Consider the following 26,049-nt stretch of genomic DNA (forward strand, 5'->3'; position numbering starts at 1 on the left):
TGATTCCACTGTCCCTGATTCCTCCAGCTGCTGCAGCAATTCCTGATATGAGAGTTTCCCCCAAAAAACGTCCACTCTGGGTGTAAGGGTGAAGCTTCCGGCCTGCCCTGAGGACACAGCAGGTCCCCTGGAATCTGAGTGTGGAGCTGGTGGCCCTGGGTCTGCAAGCTGGGCCCTGGCACTTGAGACAGCTCAGGGAGGAGCCTCCCATTCTCGTCCTCACCTAGGAACACATGCCATCCTCCAAGGTGACCCCTTCGGCCATTATGGACCTTGGGACCGGCCACATAGCCCCGTAAACTCAGAACTCTCTGCAGACTCTTGTTTAACCAAGGTTGCTCAGTTAATCATTGGTCATTATTCTCTTCCCTGCAGGAAAACTAGCTGCAGGGGAGCAGGGACCAAGTGCCTAGCCGAGCATCTGCACACAGTAGGTGCTCTGTAAAGAACTGTGGGCCGGCAGACAACTGGACATCTCCAGAGGTTCCATTTGTCACTGGGAAACACAGGGAGGGCAAGGGCCTCTGGCGTTCGTGTGCAAGGTCGGGTTTTCATGCCGTCGGCACCATGACTGCTGGCCTCCTGCCTTCTTGCCTCCCCAGCCCAGGCCGTACCTGCCATGATGTTCTCCACCACGGATACGAAGTAGGCAGGCTTGCTGAAGGTGGGAGGGTTGTCGTTCTCATCCTGGAACAGAAGAGAGACACGTTGCAGAAGCCAGGGAGGCATTCGGGGCTGGTCAGCATCGCAGGCTGGCACCGAGGAGCTCTGGCCTCAATGTATAACCAGAGCCAGGTGGGGTGTCACAGGGTGGCCAGGTGGCCCCCTAGCTGGGCTACAGTTCAAGGTGGCAGGATAGGCCTTGGGGAAACATGTGGGGTCAGGAAGGGACAGTGATGGCGGAGAGATGGCGAATGAAGGCAGCAGCTGGACTGCCCGGGACCCCCAGCTCCCCTGGTTCTCCCTGCCTGTCTCTCGGCTGAACTCCGGGCTCCCCTCCAGTTCTTGCACCCACACTCGGACCTTCCCATCCAGCTCCGCTGAGGTGACAGTGGAGGTTCTAGGAACCCTCCTATCAACATTCTGCCTTCGAGAAAGGAGTACCTCAATACTGAAGTATGCAGTGGCAGGCAGGGGCAGGTGGCTCCCAGAGCCTGAATTCTAGACCCTTGGGCACACACACAAGAACAACGGCTCCTCCACCCGCCTGGGCAAACCCGTCCCACCACCACCAGCTGCGGTTCTAGAGCAATCCCTCCTCTGGCCCAGCCCTCACCAGTGGCCAGGGGATGCCACTGGGTCTGAGGGCTGAGGCAGCAGGGTGGGCCTGGGACACAGCCTCCGCCTGCTCCTGAAGCTCCTTCACAATCGGGACACTTTCCTACCCTTGAAGACTCTCTCGTCCTCACCAACCGTTTCTGCAGTCACTCCACAAGAGTGCCTCCCTGCTCCCCTCTTGGAGGAAGCCTCGCTGGCCCACCTGACTCAGCACCTCCTCCCCTTTCCCCAAAAGCCCAGCACTGGAGCTCAGAGGTCAGACTGGGTCGCAGCCCGCCCCCCCCCCCGGGGGGGGTCTGTAGGCTTCAGTTCTCAGCCATGCAGGCTCCCAGGGCCTCCCTCCCCCAAGCACTGGGAGCCCCCTGAGAGGAAGGCTCCTGCAGGAAGTCACTCGCTTCTGGCTGAGCACGCATGGAGGAGGAGGCGGCCTGAACACAAATTGTAAATCAACTCTACTTCAGTAAAATGAATTTAAACAAAATTTAAAGAAGGAGGAGATGGCCCGGTATCTGGTTGCCCACCTCGTGAGACTTTAGAGAATCCCATCGTGCCAAGACTGTGGGTGGAGGAATGCTCTTCCCCCATCTGGCCCCTGGCTCTGGACCAAACACTGGTTCCCGCTGACCTGTCCCTCCCTCCAGCCTCAGAGAACTGGCAGTGTGAGGTCCCATCCCATGTCTGATGCCCCCAGCAGCACGCCTGGGCATCCCCGGTGTGGGCACGAATGCCTCATACACGTATATATTTAAGCCTTATGCTTGGCTGCATGCAACCGCGTGGAGATTGTCAGTGACAGAGCATGAGGCAGAAACTTATTAGCGGTGATATTTCCCTGGATCCTGGCGCTGCATTCACTATTAGTTCTAATTCAGTGGCTCCCTCTACAAAAGCTTATTGTCCCCTAATGGGAAATCTGAGTTTGACTTCTTTATTAAAAACCAACAAGCAGTGGATGAAAAGGAATCACCTGGCTCCGCCGACCCACACCCTCCCCTTCCATAGCCCTGTCGCCTTGATCTGCCCCTCCCCACCCCTTCCAACCTGTGCAGTAAGTGCTGCCGTCAACTCCTTCATCTCTGCTGGGGCTTTTTCTTTTCTTTTCTTTTTTTTCAGTTGAGAGAAGATCCCTTTGGTGGAGGGAGGAGGCAGCTCAGCTAACTGACAGCTACTTAAAAATCACCCACATGCAAAACCAACCCGGAGGCAGTAAACTTTTCAAGTGTGGTCCTTAGATACAAGTGACTACACCATCCCAAAACTCTGCTCAGGAGATGATGCTCACTTACAGTCCAGGTGGCACCTGTCTTTGTTGCCAGATCCGCCCTGCTGCCATGGGCAAGGGCAGAACGGGAAGGGCAGTGCAGGGTTCCTGCTGACCCGCATGACAGCTTTGAGGAAATCGGAAAACGGCACCCCTTCCGTGGGGCTGAGGTGGCTCTAGGCCAGGGCACATGCTGGCTTTTGCTGAGAGGGGAGCGAGGTGGACTCCTGCCCCCACCTGCCTCTGCACATGGAGCCCCCGCTCCCTGGTATCAGGGGGAGAGGTTGAGGCTGCTGATCACTCTTTTATTCATAGCAGATAAAAGGTTAGTTCTGTCCCTGGGCCATCCACTTCCTGCTCTGGCTACATGTGACAGGTTAAGGCAAAAAGAGAAAGAGGCCCTCCCCAGGTCCCTTCCGTAAGTGACCACAGGTTGGGACGTGAGCTGGGGTTTGGGGCAGTCCCTGGGTTTCAAGACACCACAACGGCGGATCTCTGAAGGCCTTGCTACTCAAAGTGTGGTCCCCTGAGCAGAAGCATCAGCGTCTCCTGGGAGCATGTTAGAAATGCAGAGCTTCAGCTCTTTCCGCAGATGCACTAGGTAAGAATTTGCATTTTAAGAAGATGCCCAGGGAATCCACGTGAACTTTGAGGCACACTGGTCTCAGTCACATGAAGATTGGGATATCCAAGCCCCCAAGCCTAGGGCTGTGGTGGAAAGAACGTGAACCTAGGAGTCAGACAGGTCAGGATTCAAATCCTAGCTTATTAGGATTGGAAGTAAATTCAAAGGCCACTTACTAGCCAGAACGTGAGGAAGGCACTGGTGACCTGGTACCGCCTATGTTCCCTCCCTGAGCCTCATGTGCTGAATGGGATTGAGAGAGACTGTGTAACGTGAAAGCAGCTGGCACAGTATGGAGCTAGAGACGTTTTAATTTCCGTTTGGTCAATCCTGCCTGCCCATCCCTGGGCGGCGTGGAACACCTCAACTCATTTCCCCAAACCTCCCCTACTCTCATCCTCTTTCACTGCCATTTCCCTCAAGCCTAGAGAGGGTCCTTCCCTGCCCAGCTGAGTTGTCTGGAATTTCCCTTTTGCACCAGAGAGCCTGGCGCACGGATGCTGCTGCTTGTATGCACATCTGTCTTATCAGCTGTACTGACGGCCCGCCTTACCGGAGCCAGGTACCACCTGCAGGATCTCATTTACTCTTCACAATATCATGAGGCAGTACCATGAGTGTCCCCATTCTGCAGATCAGGACCCTGAGGCTCAGAGAGGACAAGAGCCACAGGTCACATGGCTAGAGGGTGGCAGAGCTGGGTTTCAAAGCCATACGCCTCCCAAGCTGTGCTCCTCCCTCTAGTCAGTGTCCCTTTGTGGGGGCAGCAGGATTCACAGCCGCCTTCATATCCCCCCCAGGACCTTCTACTGCACCGCGCACACAGGAGAAATTCACTGCTTGATCGAGTAGAGCAAGATTCTGGTTGAAAGTGATGGGGGGGTGGGGGTGGGCATCGGTCAGGGTTATAAGTGTGGCCAGGGTTAGGGGGGGTTTGGGGGCTGTAGTCAGGGTTGGGGCCATGTGGGGACGAATACCAGGACTTGTCCAGGATTAGCGGGGAGCGTATTCTGCTTCTCTGCTATCACCCTCGGCATTTCAAGGTGGGAGGTTGCAGGTTAAAGACAGGCATGCGTTCGGGCTTCTGTGGATCTCCTCCTGGTCACTCCCTGGAGCCTGAAGTGCCAGATCTAGGGTCCCAGACTCTGACTTTCCATTACTGGACCTGCTTCTGCAGAGACTCTCCATCCTCTCCTACCCTGAAATGCTGTTCCCACATGCCCAAGCTGCAGGGCTCCCTGCAGGAATCACCCTCGACTTTTCCATCACTGCCCTGTCCTATTCCATAAGCAAGTGGGGTCCCCTGCCCAGAGCTGGCCCTGGAGCCTTGGACTTGGGTTGAAAGGATGAGACTCATTAAAGCCAGAAGTAAGGCAGCACCAGAGGCTGTTACCGAAGCCAGCTGGGACAGGAAGGTCATCCAGCAACCTGCTCTGGGCAAGATTTTGCTGAGTGTTTGTCAAATCGCAGAGTATCTCCTGACCTGGCAATCTGATCGAAACCTTCTGGAGCCAGTAATGCACTAACTCTTCCATCAACACGTGTTCACCCTCTCCGCAGGCAGCAGCCTTTATGAGATGGGGGTGGGTGTCTTGCGGGGCAGCGGGGAAGGCCCCCTGGGCTGCTGTCAGACCGTGATTTGCATCCCCGGGATTGCTGGGGGAGCTGCATAGGGTCAATGAACCAGTGTGGAGATGGACTCAGCGACATAGTTTCAGACACGGCAAGCACTAAGCTGTGCTTGATATTCATGTCAGACAAGCTGTGGTTTGGTTTCAGGCTCTTTTAGATCTTCACAGGAATGAGAAAAGGAAGTGAAGAAGAAAGAGGGGACCAGAGAGAGAGACAGAGAAGATGACCTTCCAGGAATTCCCTTGAATTTCACCGAATGTGGCTATAAATGAAGGAATCTATGACATTTCCTCCCTGCTTGAGCCCCAGCTCCTGTTCCCCCTCAGAGGGTGTCCTGAGGTCCCCGAATGAAGTTAGAGCACGGCCACTAGGCTCTTCTTGGGTCCCAGGGCCCTGTGCCTTCCATGGCTGAGCCGTGAGGCAGTCTGTCAGGGGACAGCCTTCGGGACAGTCTGCTGAGTAACTCTCTGAGCTGTGGGGACCGCGGGTTCTGTCAGGGCCCCAATAGTCTGGGAAGCACTCACCACCCCATATCCTGGAAGGGCAAGGCCAGTGCACCCCTGGGTACTTACAAACACCTCGATGGTGACAGGGACAGTGCTGTTCAGAGGCGGGTTGCCAGCATCCTTGGCCATGACCGTCAGATAAATCAGCCCGTTGGGTATCTGTTCATAATCCAGGGGGCGGTTCACGCTGATCACTGAAATGACAGGATAGGGCCCCAGGCCCTCTGTGAGCAGACTTTATATGTCCATCCAGCCACGGCTCCCTTTTGGGCAGAGAGGGTGTGGCTGGCTCAGCCTGAGCCAGCTCTGCCTTGTTTTCCCTTCCTGCCTCTGAACTCCCGGAGCCCCACGGTCCTGACTTAGGTTTACTGACCGCCTGATATGTGCCAGGCATAGCGTTGAGTCCAGCAGGTGGTAACTATTTTGGTGGTAACGTAAGCCCCACTTTACAGATGAGGAAACCAGGCTCAGAGAGGTTCAGTATCTTCCCCAAAGGCACACTGCACATGCCTGGACTCTCACCATGAGTATCTTTCATGCTCAGCCATTGATTCTCAGTTTGGAAGGGAAGATGTATTGGCTTGGGAGTGGGGGGCATAGGTGGTCTGCAAAGGCATTACCACAATATTAAATTGCCACTTTCTATTTGGAAAACAGAAACAAAATTGTTGCTTTAGTAATATAAAACCCAAGGAGGGTTCCTCTAGCTGAGAAGGTGGTGAGGTGTGAGGGTGGGGAGAGGCATGGGACTGTTACGTTTTTAAAGGGGAGGACACAGATTTTACAGAGGCCATGGGGCTGTAGCATCCAGAGCCATGACTGCAGCTTCTCCAAGAGCATTTCTCTGACACAGATGTGGGGTGGGAGGAGGAGTGAGCACTGCACTCAGAGTCATCCAGTGCACATCTGCTCTGTCTTGGGGATACCTAGACCATCTTCAAGCATTAGGGAAGCTTCACAGAGGAGAGGATGTCCAAATGAGCCCTACAACATGCCAGAGGTTAAAGGGAAGCAGGGCAAAGGGACAGGGAGGAAGGGCTTCCCCAGCAGAAGGAACAGACTCTTCAAAGACACGGAAGTGACCCCTGTAAGGGGAGAGAGTGTCAAGAAGTTCAAAGAGGTTGGATTCTGGTGGGGAGGTAGGTGCTGAAAAGCCACCAAGAGCCAGATCACAGGATCTCCCTGGACAGCTTTGCTGTGTGACTTTGGGCAAGTCACCCCCTGTCTCTGGGCCCCAATTGCTTCAACAAAAAAAAAAAACAGGTGGTCTCTTGGGATCTTGAAGCTTGAGGTTGTTGCTGCTATTCCCTTCCTGGACTCACAGTGCAGCAGGCAGGGCAAGGTCCAGAGTATGGAACTGTGCCTGGCCAAGCAGGGAAAGGCCATAGCCCAGAAGATCTGGGAAGTGGCCACAGCATGCCCAAAGGATGGGGAAACTTGGCTAACAAGACTCTACCTGGCTCCCCTCCCCCTCATCCCCCACCACAGAGCTGGCCAGGCAGCCTTTCTTAATAGGAGCCCCACATACTGTGGTAATTTCAGATGCCTGACTGGTCACAGGCCTAAGACTCAAAGAAAGATCTGGCTGAACTGAGACACAGATCTTGAGCCTATGAAGTGGTGACCCCATACCACGTGCTGCTCTAGACGACAGGAGCTGTGGGGCAGCTTCCCAAGTGGTCCAGGGTGTCTGGGAGACAGAAGGGCTCCCTCCTGAGACAGGTGTGATGTGCAACGCTGCTCCCACCTGCCAACCCTCCTTCCCAGGCTGGGCCCTCAGTCGTGCCCCACGCGTACCTCCATAGCCCTCATACACGCTGATGTCGAAGTAGCTGCCAAAGGCGGAGGCATTGACTATGCTGTAGGTGATCTGGTTGTTGGGAGGAGAGTCTTCATCCGTTGCCTGGAAGGAAGAGGGCGGACAGGGCCCTTGAGCTTTCAGTGACCCTGGGGCCAGAAGAAGGCAGGTGGGAGGGGAGGGCTGTCCGCTCTCTGAGCCCCCTTTTCTGGGTGATCCAGGCCCTCCTTGTCCCTCAGCTGGAGGCTACTCTCTGGCTCCCAGCAGACACACCTCATGTTGGGGTGTGGAGGTATCCTGAGGAATCTAGAGGGCAGGCTGAAGGCCTGGGGGAATACAGGAAGGCCAAGCCTCACCCAGAAGATGAAAAGGGTCTCCACCATACCTGGCATGGCCATCTCCTACACCCTCAGTACCAGCTGGAACATCTCATGCACAGAGGCCTTCCCTGATCTCTGGACTGGGTTAGGGCCCCGTGCTGGGCACCCCATTCGTCCCCCCTCCCGATTGCAACTTCTTGTTTAATTTCTGCCTTCCTCGTTCTGCCTACCTGGAAGCAGGAACTTTGCTTCCTGACTGCAGCTGATACCTAGAATCCAGCACAGTGTTTGGAACACAGTAGGTAATCTAATAAATGCATGTTGCATGCATGCAAGGAGGGAAGAAGGCACTTGGAATTGGGTCAGGGATCCTCCTTTCTCTTGGCTGTCTCTGGGGTGGCTGCATTAATTAGCTCTTTCCAGATGTCTTTGACCCTAGAGAGCCTCCAGGGGCCTCCCTCCACTCTGCATGTAAGAGGAGATGGGCGGGGAGGGAGGGCAGGGTCCTCCAGGGAGCCAGGGCTACGTTAGGAGGGCGCGTGGTCCTGTCTTTTGTGTATCCCCCATGCCCACCTCCTCCACCTTCCTTCATCCCTGCCTCCTTCAGAAATAAGTTCTAAATGGAGGCTCTGGGTCCTGTCATTCTGGGTCGGCAGAGTGGGGAAGGGGCACGAGGACATTAAGAAGTTTCTGGTCAGAGGTCACCAACATGTGGCGGGGACTCATTGCAGGAGGATGCTTGGAGCATAGAGTCCCAAGTTCTAGTCCTGGCTCTCTCCTCTACTAATTCATGGCGTCTGCCACTCCCCTCCTGTTTCCCCTTCCATGAACTGGGTTGTGCCCATGGTTTCTGGTGCCTTCCAGCTGCAGCAGTACCTGATTCTAAGCAGTCATTAAAGGGCTTGGATGGGGGGCCTTACACAGGCAAATGCTCAGAACTCACCAAGGGAGATGGGGGGTGAATGGAGACCTAAAATTTAAGCTGAGACAGACACTAGCCTCACTCGGTAACCAGGGACATGAAGTGCCACTCAGAGGTGGCCTGACACAGATCAAGAATGTGACCCCCGATCTGAGCAGAATTCTTTGTGGATGGGCAGTTAGTACTTCTTGCAGTGGCTTCCTGAGCGGGCAGTCAAGGGGAAACCGGAGAGAGAAGGACAAGGTAAACAGTCAGATCAAAGGGCAGCCCAGCATCTTACCCGGAGCCGCACCAGCTGTGTGACGGAAGGCTCATTCTCTCTCAGGGCACCCACATAGGCGTCCTTCTGGAAGGTGGGCACGTTGTCATTGACATCCAACACGTTGATCCTGACCCGGCCTGTGGTTTCCTCACCACCCCCGTCCCGGGCAAGGACTGTCAAGGTGTAGCGCTGGATGATCTCATAGTCCAGTCTGGCAATCAGCATGATGAGTCCCGTGTCCTTGTCCAGAGAGAACCTATGTCAGGCAGGAAGGAGGAAGGGAAAGGACACCTTGGTTTCAAGCAGCTTGCAGATAAGGGCCTGCATTTACCAGCCTGTCCTTGTCCAAGGTGATAAACAGAGAGAAATTAATGGAGTCTGAAATTTGCCTTCTCTTTCATTGTCCCTAAATAAGAAGAATAGCTACATTTAACAGGAGGTGGGGCAGGATGTGGTGGGCAGGGGTCAGTACCACATGAGGGGTGGAGTGGTGGTCAGGTACTGAAAGGGCAGGAGTGTGCTGATTTAATCAAAGAGGAGACAGGCAGAATGACCCTCTTCTTGCTGTGAACAAGACATTCTGCCTACTGGAGACATTTAGATGTTGAAGAACTGTGATGGTCAGAAATTCTTAAAACTGATACCACAGACATACAAAGGATCATTAGTGACTATTAAGAAAAAATATATGCCAACAAATTGAACAATCTAGACAAAATGAATAAATTCCAGGAAACATACAACCTGCCAAGACTGAATCATGAAGAAATATAAAATCTGAACACACTGATTACTAGTAAGGAGATTGAACCAGTAATCAAAAATCTCCCCCAGGAGGAGCTTCAAGACGGCAGAAGACTAAGACGTGGAGATCACCCTCCTCCCCCAAAATACATCAGAAATACATGTACATGTGGAACAACTCCTATAGAACACCTACTGAACGCTGGCAGAAGACCTCAGACTTCCCAAAAGGCAAGAAATTCCCCACGTACCTGGGTAGGGCAAGAGAAAAAAGAGACCAAAGAATAGGGACGGGACCTGCACCAGTGGGAGGGGTCTGTGAAGGAGGAAAGGTTTCCACATACTAGGAAGCCCCTTCGCTGGCAGAGACTTCGGGTGGCGGAGGGGGGAAGCTTCAGAGCCATGGAGGAGAGCGCAGCCACAGGGGTGCGGAGGGCAAAGCGGAGAGACTCCCGCAGAGGATCGGTGCCGACCAGCACTCACCAGCCCAAGAGGCTTGTCTGCTCACCTGCCCGGGCGGTCGGGGGCTGGAAGCTGACGCTCGGGCTTTGGAGGTCGGATCCCAGGGCGAGGACTGGGGTTGGCGGCGTGAACACAGCCTGAAGGGGGCTAGTGCACCCCAGCTAGCCGGGAGGGAGTCCGGGAAAGGGTCTGGAGCTGCCGAAGAGGCAAGAGACTTTTTCTTGCCTCTTTGTTTCCTGGTGCGTGAGAAGAGGGGATTAAGGGCACCGCTTTAACGAGCTCCAGAGACAGGCGTGAGCCGCGGCTATCAGCGCGGACCCCAGAGACTGGCATGAGATGCTAAGGCTGCTCCTGCAGCCACCAAGAAGCCTGTGTGCAAGCACAGGTCACTCACCACACCTCCCCTCCTGGGAGCCTGTTCAACCCGCCACTGCCAGGGTCCTGTGATCCAGGGACAACTTCCCCAGGAGAACGTACGGCGTGCCTCAGGCTGGTGCAACATCATGCTGGCCTCTGCCACCGCAGGCTCACCCCGCACTCCGTACCCCTCCCGCCCCCCGGCCTGAGTGAGCCAGAGCTCCCTAATCAGCTGCTCCTTTAACCCCGTCCTGTCTGGGTGGGAAAAGACACCCTGAGGCGACCTACACGCAGAGGCGGATCCAAATCCAAAGCTGAACCCCAGGAGCTGTGCGAACAAAGAAGAGAAAGGGAAATCTCTCCCAGCAGCCCCAGAAGCAGCGGGTTAAACCTCCACAATCAACTTGATGTACCCTGCATCTGTGGAATACCTGAATAGACAACGAATCATCCCAAATCGAGGAGGTGGACTTTGGGAGCAACTATATCTATCTATCTATCTATCTATCTATCTATCTATCTATCTATCTATCTATCTATCTATATTTCCCCCTTTTTCTCAGTTTGTGAGTGTGTATATGTATGCTTCTGTGTGTGATTTTTGTCTGTATAGCTTTGCTTTTACCATTTGTCCTAGGGTTCAGTCTGTCTGGTTTTTTTTTTCCTTTGTTTGTTTTAGTATAGTTTTTAGCACTTGTTATTTATCATTGGTGGATTTGTTTTTTGGATTGGTTGCTCTCTTCTTTCTTTCTTTTTCATTACTTACAATTTTTTTAATAATTATTTTTTATTTTTAATTTTAATAACTTTTAAATTTACTTTAATTTATTTTTTATTTTTTATTTTTATTTATTTATTTTTTTGCGGTATGCGGGCCTCTCACTGTTGTGGCCTCTCCCGTTGCGGAGCACAGGCTCCGGACGCACAGGCTCAGCGGCCATGGCTCACGGGCTTAGCTGCTCCGCGGCATGTGGGATCCTCCCGGACCAGGGCACGAACCCGTGTCTCCTGCACTGGCAGGCGGACTCCCAACCACTGCGCCACCAGGGAAGCCCAACTTTAATTTAATTTAATCTTCTTCTTTCTTTCTTTCTCTTCTCCCATTTATTCTGAGCCGTGTAGATGACAGGCTCTTGGTGCTCCAGCCAGGTGTCAGGGCTGCACCTCTGAGGTGGGAGAGTCAAGTTCAGGACATTGGTCCACAAGAGACCTCCCAGCTCCACGTAATAACAAACGGCGAAAATCCCCCCGAGATCTCCATCTTAATGCCAAGACCCAGCTCCATTCAATGACCAGCAAGCTCCAGTGCTGGACAACCCATGCCAAACAACTAGCAAGACAGGAACACAACACCACGCATTAGCAGAGAGGCTGCATAAAATCATAATAAGGCCACAGACACCCAAAACCACACCATCAGATGTGGACCTGCCCACCAGAAAGACAAGATACAGCCTCATCCACCAGAACACAGGCACTAGTCCCCTCCATCAGGAAGCCTACACAACCCACTGAACCAACCTTAGCTACTGGGGGCTGACACCAAAAACAATGGGAACTACAAACTTGCAGTCTGCGAAAAGGAGACCCCAAACACAATAAGTTAAGCAAAATGAGAAGACAGAGAAACACACAGCAGATTAAGGAGCAAGGTAAAAACCCATCAGACCTAACAAATGAAGAGGAAATAGGCAGTCTAACCGAAAAAGAATTCAGGAAAATGATAGTAAAGATGATCCAAAATCTTGGAAATAGAATTGAGAAAATACAAGAAACATTTAACAAGGACCTAAAAGAACTAAAGAGCAAACAAACAGTGATGAACAACACAATAAATGAAATTACATATTCTCTAGAAGAGATCAATAGCAGAATAACTGAGGCAGAACAGAAAAATGACCTGGAAGATAAAATAGTGGAAATAACTACTGCAGAGAAGAATAAAGAAAAAGAATGAAAAGAAAAAGAATTGAGGACAGTCTCAGAGACCTCTGGGACAACATTAAAGTCACCAACATTCAAATTATAGGGGTCCCAGAAAAAGAAGGGAAAAAGAACGGGACTGAAAATATTTGAAGATATTATAGTGGAAAACTTCCCTAATATGGGAAAGGAAATAGTTAATCAAGTCCAGGAAGCACAGAGAGTCCCATACAGGATAAAACCAAGGAGAAATGTGCCAAGACACATATTAATCAAACTATCAAAAATTAAATACAAAGAAAAAATATTAAAAGCAGCAAGGGAAAAACAACAAATAACATACAACGGAATCCCCATAAGGTTAACAGCTGATCTTTCAGCAGAAACTCTGCAAGCCAGAAGAGAGTGGCAGGACATATTTAGAGGGATGAAGGGGAAAAACCTACAACCAAGATTACTCTACCCAACAAGGGTGTCATGCAGATTCAACGGAGAAATTAAAACCTCTACACACAAGCAAAAGCTAAGAGAATTCAGCACCACCAAACCAGTTTTACAACAAATGCTAAAGGACCATCTCTAGGCAAGAAACAGAAGAGAAGGAAAAGACCTACAAAAACAAACCCAAAACAATTAAGAAAATGGAAATAGGAACATACATATCAATAATTACCTTAAATGTAAATGGATTAACTGCTCCAACCAAAAGACAGAGACTGCCTGAATGGATACCAAAACAAGAACCGTATATATGCTGTCTATAAGAGACCCACTTCAGACCTAGGGACGCATACAGATTGAAAATGAGGGGATGGAAAAAGATATTCCATGCAAATGGAAATCAAAATAAAGATGGAGTAGCAATTCTCATATCGGACAAAATAGACTTTAAAACAAAGACTATTACAAGAGACAAAGAAGGACACTACATAATCATCAAGGGATCAATTAAATAAGAAGATATAACAATTGTAAATATTTATGCACCCAACACAGGAGCACCTCAATACATAAGGCAAATACTAACAGCCACAAAAGGGGAAATCGACAGTAACACAGTCATAGTAGGGGACTTTAACACCCCACTTTTACCAATGGACAGGTCATCCAAAATGAAAATAAATAAGGAAACACTAGCTTTAAATGATACGTTAAACAAGATGGACTTAATTGATATTTATAGGACATTCCATTCAAAAACAACAGAATACACTTTCTTCTCAAGTGCTCATGGAACATTCTCTAGGATAGATCATATCTTGGGTCAAAAATCGAGCCTTGGTAAATTTAAGAAAATTGAAATCGTATCAAGTATCTTTCCCAACAACAATGCTGTGAGACTAGATATCAGTTACAGGAAAAAATCTGTAAAAAATACAAACACATGGAGGCTAAACAATACACTACTTAATAACCAAGAGGTTACTGAAGAAATCAAAGAGGAAATAAAAAAATACCTAGAAACAAATGACAATGGAGACATGACGACCCAAAACGAATGGGATGAAGCAAAAGCAGTTCTAAGAGGGAAGTTTATAGCAATACAATCCTACCTTAAGAAAAACAAACACCTCAAATAAACAACCTAACATTACACCCAAAGCAATTAGAGAAAGAAGAACAAAAATACCCCAAAGTTAGCAAAAGGAAAGAAATCATAAATATCAGATCAGAAATAAACGAAAAAGAAATGAAGGAAATGATAGCAAAGATCAGTAAAACTAAAAGCTGGTTCTTTGAGAAGATAAACAAAATTGATAAACCATTAGCCAGACTCATTAAGTAAAAAAGGAAGAAGACTCAGATCAATAGAATTAGAAATGAAAAAGGAGAAGTAACAACAGACACTGCAGAAATATAAACGATCTTGAGAGATTACTACGTGCAACTCTATGCCAATAAAATGGACAACCTGGAAGAAATGGACAAATTCTTAGAAATGCACAAGCTGCTGAGACTGAACCAGGAAGAAATAGAAAACATGAACAGACCAATCACAAGCACTGAAACTGAAACAGTGATTTTAAATCTTCCAACAAACAAAAGCCCAGGACCAGGTGGGTTCACAGGCGAATTCCATCAAACATTTAGAGAAGTGCTAACACCTATCCTTCTCAAACTCTTACTAAATATAGCAGAGGGAGGAACACCCCCAAACTCACTCTACAAGGCCACCAACACCCTGATAACAAAACCAAAGATGTCACAAAGAAAGAAAACTATAGGCTAATATCACTGATGAACATAGATGCAAAAATCCTCAACAAAATACTAGCAAACAGAATCCAACAGCACATTAAAGGATCATATACCATGATCAAGTGGAGTTTATCCCAGGAATGCAAGAATTCTTCAATATACACAACAATCAATGTGATACACCATATTAACAAATTGAAGGAGAAAAAACATATGATCATCTCAATAGATGCAGAAAAAGCTTTTGACAAAATTCAACACTCATTTATGATAAAAACCCTCCAGAAAGTAGGCACAGAGGGAACTTACCTCAACATAATAAAGGCCATATATGACAAACCCACAGCCAACATTGTTCTCAATGGTGAAAAACTGAAACCTTTTCCACTAAGATCAGGAACAAGACAAGGTTGCCCACTCTCACCACTATTATTCAACGTAGTTTTGGAAGTTTTAGCCACAGCAATCAGAGAAGAAAAAGCAATAAAAGGAATCCAAATCGGAAAAGAAGAAGTAAAGCTGTCACTGTTTGCAGATGACATGACACTATACATAGAGAATCCTAAAGATGCTACCAGAAAACTACTAGAGCTAAGCAATGAATTTGGTAAAGTAGCAGGATACAAAATTAATGCACAGAAATCTATGGCATTCCTAAACACTAATGATGAAAAATCTGAATGTGAAATTAAGAAAACACTCCCATTTACCACTGCAACAAAAAGAATCAAATACCTAGGAATAAACCTACCTAAGGAGACAAAAGACCTCTATGCAGAAAATTATAACACATTGATGAAAGAAATTAAAGATGATACAAACAGATGGTGAGATATACCATTTTCTTGGATTGGAACAATCAACATTGTGAAAATGACTCTACTACCCAAAGCAATCACAGATACAATGCAATCCCTATCAAATTACCAATGGCAATTTTCACAGAACTGGAACAAAAAATTTCACAATTTGTATGGAAACACAAAATAGCCAAAGCAATCTTGACAAAGAGAAACGGAGCTGGAGGGATCAGGCTCCCCGACTTCAGACTATACTACAAAGCTACAGTAATAAAGACAGTATGGTACTGCCACAAAAACAGAAATATAGATGAATGAAACAGGATAGAAAGCCCAGAGATAAACCTATGCACATATGGTCACCTTCTCTTTGATAAAGGAGGCAAGAATATACAGTGGAGAAAAGACAGTCTCTTCAATAAGTGGTGCTGGGAAAACTGGACAGCTACATGTAACATAATGAAATTAGAACACTCTCTAACACCATACACAAAAATAAACTCAAAATGGATTAAGGACCTTAATGTAAGGCCAGACACTATAAAACTCTTAGAGGAAAACATAGGCAGAACACTCTATGACATAAATCACAGCAAGATCCTTTTTGATCCACCTCCTAGAGAAATGGAAATAAAAACAAAAATAAACAAATGGGACCTAATGAAACTTAAAAGCTTTTGCACAGCAAAGGAAACCATAAACAAGACCAAAAGACAACCCTCACAATGGGAGAAAATATTTGCAAATGAAGCAACTGACAAAGGATTAATCTCCAAAATTTACAAGCAGCTCATGCAGCTCAATATCAAAAAAAAACAAACAACCCAATCAACAAATGGGCAGAAGACCTGAACAGACATTTCTCCAAAGAAGATACACAGATTGCCAACAAACACATGAAAGGATGCTCAACATCATTAATCATTAGAGAAGTGAAAATCAAAACTACAATGAGATATCATCTCACACCAGTCAGAATGGCCATCATCAAAAAATCTAGAAACAATAAATGCTGGAGAGGGTGTGGAGAAAATGGAACCCTCTTGCACTGTTGGTGGGAATGTAAATTGATATAGCCACTATGGAGAACAGTATGGAGGTTCCTTAAAAAACTAAAAATAGAATTACCATATGAACCAGCAATCCCACTACTGGGCATATACCCTGAGAAAACCATAATTCAAAAAGAGTCATGTACCACAATATTCACTGCAGCTCTGTTTACAATAGCCAGGACATGTAAGCAACCTAAGTGTCCATTGACAGATGAATGGATAAAGAAGATGTGGCACATATATACAATGGAACATTACTCAGCCATAAAAAGAAATGAAATTGAGTTATTTGAAGTGAGGTGGGTGGACCTAGAATCTGTCATACACAGTGAAGTAAGTCAGAAATAGAAAAAAAATACCATATGCTAACACATATATATGGAATATAAAAATCAAAAAATAAATGGTCATGAAGAACCTAGGGGCAAGACGGGAATAAAGATGCAGACCTACTAGAGAATGGACTTGAGGACATGGGGAGGGGAAAGGGTAAGCTGGGACAAAGTGAGAGAGTGGCATGGACATGTATACATTACCAAATGTAAAACAGATAGCTAGTGGGAAGCAGCCGCATAGCACAGGGATATCAGCTTGGTGCTTTGTGACCACCTAGAGGGGTGGGATAGGGAGGGTGGGAGAGAGGGAGACGCAAGGGGGAAGAGATATGGGGATATACGTGTATGTCTAACTGATTCACTTTGTTATGAAGCAGAAACTAACACACCATTGTAAAGCAATTATACTCCAGTAAATATGTTAAAAAAATATCTCCCAAACAAAAGTTCAAGACCAGGTGGCTTCACTGGTGAATTCTATCAAAAATTTAAAGAACAATCAATTCCAATCCTTCTCAAACTCTTCCCAAAAACAGAAGCGTAAGGAGTACTTCCAAACTCATTTTATGATTCCAGCATTACCCTGATACCAAAACCAGACAAGGACACCACAAGAAAAGAAAATTACAGGCCAATATCCCTATGAACAAAGATGTAAAAACTTCACAAAATATTCGCAAACCAAATTCAACAGAACGTTAAGAGGATCATATACCATGATCAAGTGGGTTTTATTCCAGGGATGCAAAGATGGTTCAACTTCTGCAAGTCAATGTGACACACTACATTAACATAGTGAAAGATAATATCATATGATCATCTCAATAAATATAGTATAAGCATGTGACATATTTCAATATCCATTTATGATAACAATTCTCAACAAACTGGGTATAGAGGGAAAGTACCTCAGGATAATAAAAGCCATATGTGACAAACCCAAAGCTAGCATTATACTCAATGCTGAAAACTTGAAAGCTTTATCTCTAAGATCAGAACAAGATAATGATGCCCACTCTCACCACTTTTATTCAACGTAGTACTGGAAGTCCTAGCAAGAACAATTAAGCAAGAAAGAAAAAGCCATTCAAATCTGAAAAGAAGTAAAATTGTCACTACTTGCAGATGACATGATGTTATATAAAGAAAACACAAGACTCCACCAAAAAACTGTTAGAATAAAAGGAATTTGGTAAAGTTGCAGTATACAAAATCAATATACAAAAATCTGTTTTATTTCTACACACTAATAATGAACTATCAGAAAGAAAAATTAAGAAAAAAATCCCATTTACAGTTGCATCAAAAAACAATAAAATGCTACCTAGGAATAAATTTAACCAAGGAGGTGAAAGACTTGCACACTGAAAAATATGACATTGATGAAAGAAATTGAAAAAGACCAATAAATGGAAAAATAATCCATGTTCATGGATTGGAAGAATTAATATTGCTAAAATTTCCATACTACCTAAAGCAATCTGCAGATTCAGTGCAGTCTCTATCAAAATTCCAATAGCATTTTTCACAGAAATAGAACAAACAATCCTAAAATTTGTGTGGAACCGTAATAGACCCCCGGTAGCCAAATTAATCTTGAGAAAGAAGAATAAAGCATCATGCGCCCTGATTTCAAACTATATCACAAAGTTATAGGAATCAAAACAGTATGGTACTGGCATAAAAGCAAACACATAGATCAGAGGAACTCTGGTCTGAAGTGCTGGGTGGAGGCCTCTGTCTGTGGTACCCTATGAGCAAGTGAAGCTAGATGAAGCACAAGGCAAAGAAAAAAAAAGTTCTAGTTGGGAGACAAGATGGCAGAGTAGAAGGATGTGACCTGACCTCTTCTTAAGAAAAGACCAAAATCACAACTAACTGCTGAACACCCATCAACAAAAAAAACCGCTGGAACCTACCAAAAAAGATATCCTACATCCAAAGACAAAGAAGAAACCATAATGAGATGATATGAGGGGTGCAATCGTGAAAAAATCAAATCCCATACCCACTGGGTGGGCAGCCCAGAAACCGGAAAATAATTATATCACAGAAGTTCTCCCACAGGAGTGAAAGTTCTGAGCCCCACACCAGGCTCCCCAGCCAGGGGGTCTGGCAACAGGAAGAGGAGCCCTCAGAGAATCTGGCTTTGAAGACCAGCAGGGTTTGATTACAGAAATTCCAAAGGACTGGGGGAAACAGAAACTCCACTTGTGGAGTACGCACACAAGGTCTTGTGTACACCAGGGCCCAGGAAAAGAGCAGTGACCTCATAAGAGCCTGGGCCACACCTACCTCCTGGTATCGGTAGGTCTACTGCAAATGTGGGGGCAGTTGTGGATTACTGTATGGACAAAGACACTGGCAGCCACAGTTCTGGTGAGTAATTATTGGCATAAGCCCTCCTGGAGGTGGCCATTTTCTCACAAAGACCTGGCCCCAACCAACAGCCTGTAGGCTCCAGTGTTGGGATGCCTCAGACCAAAAAACAAACAAGGAGGGAAAACAGCCTTATCCCTCAGCAGACAAGCTCCTGGAAGTCTTCCTGACCACAAAACTGCCTGCTAAACACAACCCCTGACAAAGCTCTGTCTCAGAGGGACAAGATCCAGCTCCACCTGCCAGTGGGCAGGAACCAGTAGCTCCCACCAGGAAACCTGCACAAGCCTCTCAGACTGCCGCATCCACCAGGGTGCAGAAAGCAGAAGCAAGAAGAACTACAACACTGCAGCCTGCAGAATAGAAACTGTAATCATAGAAAGTTAGACAAAATGAGACAGCAGAGGAATATGTTTCCAGAAGGAAAAACATAAAACCCCAGAAGAACAACTAAGTGAAGAGGAGACAGGCAGTCTACTCAAAAAAGAATTCAGAGAAATGATAGTAAAGATGTTCCAAGATCTTAGAAAAAGAATGGCAGCACAGATCAAGAAGACACAAGAAATATTTAACAAAGACCTAGAAGAACTAAAGAACAAACAGGATGAACAATACAATAAGTGAAATGAAAAATACACTAGAAGGAATCAATAGCAGAGTAACAGAGGCAGAAAATCGATAAGTGACCTGGAAGACAGAACGGTGGAAATCACTGCCATGGAACAGAATAAAGAAAAAAGAATGAAATGAAGACAGTCTAAGAGACCTCTGCGACAACATTAAATGCACCAACGTTTGCATTATAGGGGTCCCAGAGAAGAAGAAGAGAGAGAAAGGATCTGAGAAAATATGTGAATAGATAAAAGCTGCAAACTTCTCTAACATGGGGAAGGAAATAGGCACCCAAGTCCAGGAAGCATGGAGAGTTCCTGGCAGGATAAACCCAAGGAGGAACATGCTGAGACACAGAGTAATCAAAATGACAAAAACTAAAGACAACAACAAAAAATATTAAAAGTAACAAGAGAAAAGCAACAAATAACACACAAGGGAACTCCCATAAGTTTATCAGCTGATTGCTCAGCAGCAACTCTGCATGCCAGAAGGGAGTGGCATGATATATTTAAAGTGATGAAAGGGAAGAACCTACAACCAAGAATACTCTACCCAGCAAGGCTCTCATTAAGATTAGATGGGGAGGGCTTCCCTGGTGGCGCAGTGGTTGAGAGTCCGCCTGTCGATGCAGGGGACACGGGTTCTTGCCCTGGTCCAGGAGGGTCCCACATGCCACAGAGCCGCTAGGCCCGTGAGCCATGGCTGCTGGGTCTGCGCGCCTGGAGCCTGTGCTCCACAATGGGAGAGGCCACGACAGTGAGAGGCCTGCGTACCGCAAAAAAAAAAAAAAAAAAAAAAAAAGATGGGGAGGGACTTCCCTGGTGGTCCAGTGGTTAAGACTTTGCCTTCCAATGCAGGGGTTGCAGGTTCAATCTCTGGTTGGGGAGCTAAGATCCCACAAGCCTCGGGGCCAAAACACAAAAACAAAAAGCAGAAGCAATTTTGTAACAAATCCAATAAAGACTAACAATGGTCCACATTAAAAAAAATCTTAAAAAAAAAGGTTCGATGAATAAATCAAAAGCTTTACAGATAAGTAAAAACTAAGAGAATTCAGCACCACCAGACCAGCTTTACAACAAATACTAGGGGAACTTCTCTAGGCAGAAAAGAAAAGGCCACAACAAGAAACGAGAAAATTATGAATGTTGAAGCTCCCTGGTAAAGGCAAACATACAGTAGAGGTAAGAAATCATCCACACACAAATATGTATCAAAACCCGCATCTGTGAGAAGAGGAGACTACAGATGCAGGATGCTGGAAATGCATTTGAAATTAAGAGACCAGCAACTCGTTTATATATAGAATGCTATATCAAAACTTCATGGGAATCACAAACCAAAAATCTACAGTAGATACACACACACACACACACACACACACACACACACACACACACACACACACAAGAAAGCAATCCAAACATGAAACTAAAGATAATCATCAAATCACAAGAGAAGAGAACAAATGAGGAAGGGAACAAAAAGAAATCCACAGAAACACATACAAAAGAGTTAACAAAATGGCAATAAGAATATACTTACTGATAATTACCTTAAATGTAAATGGATTAAATGCTCCAACCTAAAGACACAGACTGGCTGAATGGATACAAAAACAAGACCCGGATATATGCTGTGTACAAGAGATCCACTTCAGATCTAGGGACACACACAGACCGACAGTGAGGGGATGGAAAAAGGTATTCCATGCAAATGGAAATAAAAGAAAGCTGGAGTAGCAATACTCATATCAGACAAAATAGACTTTAAGATAAAAACTTAAGAGACAAAAAAGGACACTACATAATGATCAAGGGATAAAACCAAGAAGAAGATATAACAATTGTAAATATTTATGCACCCAACATAGGAGGACCTCAATATATAAGGCAAATGCTAACAGCCGTAAGTGGAGAAAGTGACAGTAACATAACAATAGTGGGGGACTTTAACACCCCACTTACATCAATGGATAGATAATCTAGACAGAAGATCAATAAAGAAACACAGGTCTTAAATGACACATTAGACCAGATGGACTTATTTGATATTTAGAGAACATTCCAGCCAAAAGCAGTAGAATACAGTCTTCTCAAGTGCACATGGAACATTCTCAGGGTATGTCACATGCTGGTCCATGAAACAAGGCTTGGTAAATTTAATGAAATTGAAATCATATCAAGCCTCTTTTCAGACCACAATGTTATGACATTAGAAATCAATTACAAGAAAAAAAACCTGTAAAAAACAGAAACAGGTGGAGGCTAAAGAATATATTACCAAACAACCAATGGATCACTGAAGAAATCAAAGAGGAAATAAAGAAATACCTACAGACAACAAGAACACAATGATTCAAAACCTATGGGACACAGCAAAAGCAGTTTTAAGAGGGAAGTTTGGAGCAACACAATCTTACCTCAGAAAACAAGAAAAATCTCAAATAAACAACCTAAGCCTACAGCTAAAGCAACTAGAGAAAGAAGAACAAACAAAACCAAAAGTTAGTAGAAGAAATAATAAAGATGAGAGCAGAAGTAAGTGAAATAGAGACAAAGAAAACAATAGAAAAGATCAATGAAACTAAAAGCTGGTTCTTTGAAAAGATAAACAAAATTGATAAACCTTTAGCCAGACTCATCAAGATAAAAAGGGAGAGGCTCAAATCACTAAAATTATTAATGAAAAAGAAGTTACAACAGACTTCAGAAATACAAAGGATAATAAGAGACTACTATAAGCAACTATATGTCAATAAAATGGACAACCTAGAAGAAATAGACAAATTCTTAGAAAGGTACAATCTCCCAAGACCAAACCAGAAAGAAATAGAAAATATGAACAGACCAGTCACAAGTACTGAAATTGAACCTGTGATTTAAAAACTTCTAACAAACGAAAGTCCAGGGCCACATGGCTTCACAGGCAAATTCTATCAAACATTTAGAGAAGAGCTAACAACTATCCTTCTCAAACTCTTCCAAAATATAGCAGAGGGAGGAACACTCCCAAACTCTTTCTACGAGGCCACCATCACCCTGATACCAAGACCAGACAAAGATACCACAAAAAGAGAAAATTACAGGCCAATATCACCAATGAACATAAACGCAAAAATTCTCAGCAAAATACTAGCAAAACAAATCTGGCAATACATTAAAAGGATCATTCACCATGATCAAGTGGGATTTATCTCATGGATGAAAGGACTTTTCAATATCTGCAAATCATTCAGTGTGATACACCACATCAACAAATTGAAGAATAAAAACCTTATGATCATCTCAATAGATGCATAAAAAGCTTTTGATCAAATTCAATACCTGTTTATTATAGAAACTCTCCAGATAGTGGGAATAGAGGGAACATAATAAAGGTCATATATGACAAGCCACAGTTAACATCATTCTCAATGGAGAAAAGCTGAAAGCATTTCCTCTAAGATCAGGAACAAGACAAGATGTCTACTCTCACCAGTTTTATTCAACATAGTTTTGGAACTCCTGGCCACAGCAGAGGACAAAAAGAAATAAAGGAATCCAAATTGGAAAAGTAGAAGTAAAACCATCACTGTTTGCAGATGACATTATACATAGAAAATCCTAAAAATGCTACCAGAAAACTACTAGAGCTCATCAATGAATTTGGTAAAGTTGCAGGATACAAAATTAAAACACATAAATCTCTTTCATTCCTATACACTAACAATGAAAGATGAGATGAGAAATTAAAGAAACAATCCCATTTTTACCATCGCATCAAAACGAATAAAATACTTAGGAATAAACCTACCTAAGGGGGCAAAGCCCTGTACTCTGAAAACTATAAGACACTGATGAAAGAAATCAAAGATGACACAAACAGATGGAAAGGTATACCATATTCTTGGTTTAGAAGAATCAATATTTTCAAAGTGACTATAATATCCAAGGCAATCTACGGATTCAGTGAGATCCCTATCAAATTACCAATGGCATTTTTTCACAGGTCTAGAACGAAAAAATTTCAAATTTGCATGGAAACACAAAAGACCCTTAATAGCCAAAACAATGCTGAGAAAGAAAAATGGAGCTGGAAAAATCAGGCTCCCTGACTTTGGACTATACTACAAAGCTGCAGTCATCAAAACAATATACTACTGGCACAAAAACAGAAATACAGATCAATGAAACAAGATATAAAGCCCAGAAATAAACTCACATACCTAAGGTCAATTAATCTATGACAAAGGATGCAAGAATATATAATGGAGAAAAGACAGTCTCTTCAACAAATGGTGCTGGGAAAACTGGACAACTATATGCAAAAGAATGAAATTAAAACATCCTTTAACACCATGCACAAAAATAAACTCAAAATGGATTAAAGACCCAAGGGTAAGGACAGATACTATAAAACTCTTAGGAGAAAACACAGGCAGAACACTCTTTGACATAAATCGCAGCAATTTCTTTTTTAATCCATCTCTTAGAGTAATGGAAATAAAACCAAAAATAAACAAATGCAACCTAATTAAACTCAAAACTTTGGCACAGCAAAGGAAACCATAAACAAAATGAAAAGACAAACCACTGAATGGGAGAAAATATTTGCAAATGATGCAACTGACAAGGGATTAATCTCCAAAATCTACAAACAGCTCATGCAGCTCAATATCCAAAAACAAACAAGCAAACAACCAACCAGACACCTCAATCAAAAAATGAGAAGGTTAAACAGACATTTCTCCAAAGAAGACATACAGATGGCCAAAAGGCACATGAAAAGATGCTCAACACTGCTAATTATTAGAGAAATGGAAATCAAAACTACAATGAGGTAAAACCTCACCCCCATCAGAATGGCTATCATCAAAAAGTCTAAAACAATAAATGCTGGAGAGGGCATGGAGAAAAGGGAACGCTCCTACACTGCTGGTGGGAATGTAAATTTGTACAACCACTATGGAGAACTACATCGAGATTCTTTGAAAAAATAAAAATAGAGCTACCATATGATCCAGCAACCCTACTCCTGGATATATATGTGGAGAAACCCATAATTCAAAAAGATACATGCACCAGAATGTTCACTGCAGCAGTATTTATGATAGCCAAGAAAGGGAAGAAACCTAAATGTCCTCTGACAGAGGAATGGGTAAAGAAGATGTGGTACATATACACAGTGGAATATTACTCAGCCATAAGAAAGAACGAAATTATGCCATTTGCAGCAACATGAATGGACCTAGAGATGATCATCCTAAATGCAGTAAGTCAAACAGAGAAAGACAGATACCATATGATATCACTTATATGCAGAATCTAAAAAAGAATGACACAAATGAACTTATTTCCAAAACAGAAAGAGGGTCAGAGACTTAGAAAAGAAACTTTCCCCTTTCCAAAGGGGAAAGGACGTGGGAGAGGAGGGATAAATTGGGAGTTTGGGACTGACATATACACACTACTATATATAAAATAGATAATCAACAAGGACCTACTATATAGCACAGGGAACTCTACTAAATATTCTGTAATAACCTATATGGGAAAAGAATCTGACAAAGAATGGATATATGTATTTGTATAACTGAATCACTGCGTTGTACACCTGAAACTAATAGAATATTGTAAATCAAACTACACTCCAGTATAAAATAAAAATTAAATTAAAAAAAAACACCAAAAGAATTAAACTGGGCCACTATTTTACACCATTTACAAAAATCAATTGCAAATAGATTAAACACTTTAATGTAAGACCTGAAACCACAAAACTAGGAGGAGAGCTAGGCAGTAAGCTTCTTGCCATCACTCTTAATGATGACTTTTTGGACTTGACACCAAAAGCAAAGGCAACAAAAAAGAAGTCGGACTACATTAAACTAAGAAGTTTGTGAACAGCAAAGGAAGCCATTAACAAAATCAAAAGACAGCCTATGGAATAGGAGAACATTTTTGCAAATCATGTATCAGATAAGGGGTTCATATCCAAAATATGCATGTAAAGATCTCATATAACTCAATAGCCAAAAAAAAAGACAAAATAAAACAAAAACCAATTTAAAAAATGGGCAGAGACTCTGAATAGTCATTTTTCTAAAGGGGACATACAAATGGCCAACAGGCATAGAAAAAAATGCTCAACATCACTAATCGTCAGGGAATTGCAAATCAAAACCACAGTGAGATATCACCTCACACCTGTCAGAATGGTTATCTTAAAAAAAACCAAGAAGTAACAAGTGTTGGCAAGAATGTAAAAAAAGGGAATGCTTGTGCACTGTTGGTGGGAATGTATCAATAAATTGGAGCACCCACTATGGTAAACAGTATGGAGGTTCCTCAAAGAACCAAAAATAGAGCTACCATATCATCCAGCAATTCCACCTCTGGGCATTTATCTGAAGAAAACAAAAACACTAACTTGAAAAGGTATCTGTACCCCCATGTTCACTGCAGCATTATTTATAATAGCCAAGGTGTGGAAACAATGTAAGTGTCCATCAAAGAATGAATAGATAAAGAAAATGTGGGGTGTGTGTGTACACATTCCCCCCCCCACAATTGAATATTATTCAGCCATAAAAAG

The 26,049-nt window shown here is 44.5% G+C and overlaps 1 protein-coding gene across 1 annotated transcript in view; it reads right to left on the bottom strand.

Moving 5' to 3' along the window:
• The window catches only part of CDH23 (cadherin related 23), a 466,374-nt gene that overhangs the window by 117,000 nt on the left and 323,325 nt on the right, over window positions 1–26,049 (bottom strand). The window contains exons 17-20 of the mRNA XM_059054180.2: window positions 8,623–8,860; window positions 7,100–7,205; window positions 5,369–5,496; window positions 615–687 (exon numbers count right to left, since the gene is read on the bottom strand). Of these exons, the coding sequence (XP_058910163.1) occupies window positions 615–687; window positions 5,369–5,496; window positions 7,100–7,205; window positions 8,623–8,860 (545 nt within the window). The remainder of the gene's footprint in view (window positions 1–614; window positions 688–5,368; window positions 5,497–7,099; window positions 7,206–8,622; window positions 8,861–26,049) is intronic.

The sequence above is a fragment of the Kogia breviceps genome, chromosome 2, assembly GCF_026419965.1.
Source record: "Kogia breviceps isolate mKogBre1 chromosome 2, mKogBre1 haplotype 1, whole genome shotgun sequence".
NCBI lineage: Eukaryota > Metazoa > Chordata > Mammalia > Artiodactyla > Physeteridae > Kogia > Kogia breviceps.